Genomic DNA, 2,042 nt, shown 5'->3' with positions numbered 1-2,042 from the left:
TTCATAATTATTTAAAACAAAAACCAAAAAATCTGTAAGACCCCAAAAGGGATGTTTCATGTTCCAAAGGTTGTAGTATAAAATATTGATGTATTTTATGTACAGTAAGGGAGGTATTAGCAAAATTTCACCTATAGTACGTCAGTCGAGTCACTAGGAATGTACTACAACCTTTGGAACATAAAAAAAACTTTATATGAATTACAGTAATTTCTTAAGTATCACTGTAATAGTTCACTGAGGCGCGTTACGCGTCGTTGGGGAATCCTGGAGTGTGAAATATGAGGGGGAACCGCAGTATTACAGCACAGTGTCACACAAGCCACGATACAAAGTTACGGAAACTAAGCAACCGAAAGCAACATGCCTTCCTCAGATGTAATGTTAGTTCTGTACTTCAGTGTTGGGTAAAATAGCATTATTATCTCCTTTGTGGTAGAGAAAGCTGTTTGCATGTAGGCCACGGGCAACAGCAAAGATGTTGGCTTAAACATACACAAGTGAATTCTGGAAGGTGAATGTGAATTATTGAATTTTTAATTATGAAAATGTGTGTGAAATATTTTGAATTGAAATATTCACAGCTTAAATAAACAACTATGTTAAATTTCAGGACCTAAAAATGCAAGCCCTGGAAATACAATGCATTATTTTTTCCAGTTAGTGCTATTCAACGTGCTTTTTTTTGTTTCAAATACGTATGGCATTATTTTTCTTCCATATTTGTTGTAATTACACTTTCAATGTGTTGGAAAAGTGTTTTCAAGAAATCCAGGCACTCAAAGTCCCCATGTAGGGCCACTATTGTGGAAATATTACAAATCTAAAAAGGGAACCTGAGATGTTTTTAACATTTTTTTATATATATATATATATATAGGCAAGATGATTTGATTGTTACTTCTAAAAGTTGACCAGTTAATATCTGTTGTAAGAAGCCACGTCAGCATTACGCAAACTTAACCCTTAAATAGTCACAGTTCCTTAGGGCAGAAATTAGGGCAGAAGCTAAATTAAAGGGTGATTTCCATTTAAAAGTCAGCATTACCTCTGAACATTTTGTGTTTCTTGAGCAGCAAATCAGCATATTAGAATGATTTCTGATGGATCATGTCACACTGAAGACTGGAGTAATGGCTGCTGAAAATTCCGCTTAGCCATCATAGGATAGAAAAAATAACATTTTAAAATAAATTCAAATAGAAAACAGTACTTATTGTAATATTTCACAACATTACTGATTCTGCTGTATTTTTGATCAGATGCAACCTGAGTGGGCAGACCTGAGTGAAAGACTTCAGAAACATAAAAAAAATTCCCAAAACCTTTGAGCCTATAAGAAGGGACATTGGTGAAGGGATAGAGTTGCTCAATTTTTGTAGCATCCCCTATGGTGGAGTGCCCTTATAAGGGTGCAAAAATTCTTTTTGGAATTTACCCAAAATGTGCTGAAGAATGTTGATGGGTTTAAGCCTGACTCAGATCAGCACAGTCCAGACTTTGTATATTTAAAATGTTTCTCTGTCCTGATGTAAATTTCCTGATTTTGAGTCCATCATTTGCAACAGTAGAGTGAGTTACATTGTTGTGTGTGTTTTCAGGTCCCTGAAGAAATGCAGGATAAAGAGTTTGCTGCTATTCTGCAGGATGAGCCTCAACAGCCACTGGCACTGTTGCCTCTCACTGAAGAGGAGCAGGTGAGAGGCGCACACTTACACGTCTGGCATTCTGAGCTTGGGGCTGGTTTAGGGCTGTCGCGATTCGTCGATTTTATTCGACTATTAGATTTTTTAAAATCCTCGACTTCATTTTGCTTGCGTCGACTAACCGGTAAAATACCGGATGTGGCGCATTTCACAAACAAGAATGTATAAAACACATTATTAGTCTGTTTTCCAAGACTGCATGATATATTAAACCCATTTAAAAAAATCATAATTAAGCATAATTGTGAATTCACAAGCGCTACGATTTAATTAAATAATTATTTGCGATGCAGATCTAATACAGTATATGCGCTTTAATTATTTACATGCGTGTAG

General features: G+C 35.8%; 1 protein-coding gene across 1 annotated transcript in view; it reads left to right on the top strand.

Annotated features, from left to right (window-relative positions):
- The window catches only part of LOC107738064 (PERQ amino acid-rich with GYF domain-containing protein 1-like), a 30,801-nt gene that overhangs the window by 16,421 nt on the left and 12,338 nt on the right, over positions 1-2,042 (top strand). Inside the window, exon 6 of the mRNA XM_016549743.1 lies at positions 1,602-1,697. Coding sequence (XP_016405229.1) covers positions 1,602-1,697 — 96 coding nt within the window. The remainder of the gene's footprint in view (positions 1-1,601; positions 1,698-2,042) is intronic.

Source organism: Sinocyclocheilus rhinocerous, unplaced genomic scaffold (assembly GCF_001515625.1).
Source record: "Sinocyclocheilus rhinocerous isolate Xijiao unplaced genomic scaffold, SAMN03320098_v1.1 scaffold494, whole genome shotgun sequence".
In the NCBI taxonomy this organism is placed as follows: Eukaryota; Metazoa; Chordata; class Actinopteri; order Cypriniformes; family Cyprinidae; genus Sinocyclocheilus; species Sinocyclocheilus rhinocerous.
Note: the sequence above shows the minus strand (reverse complement) of the source record. Positions and strands in the feature narration are given on the sequence as shown.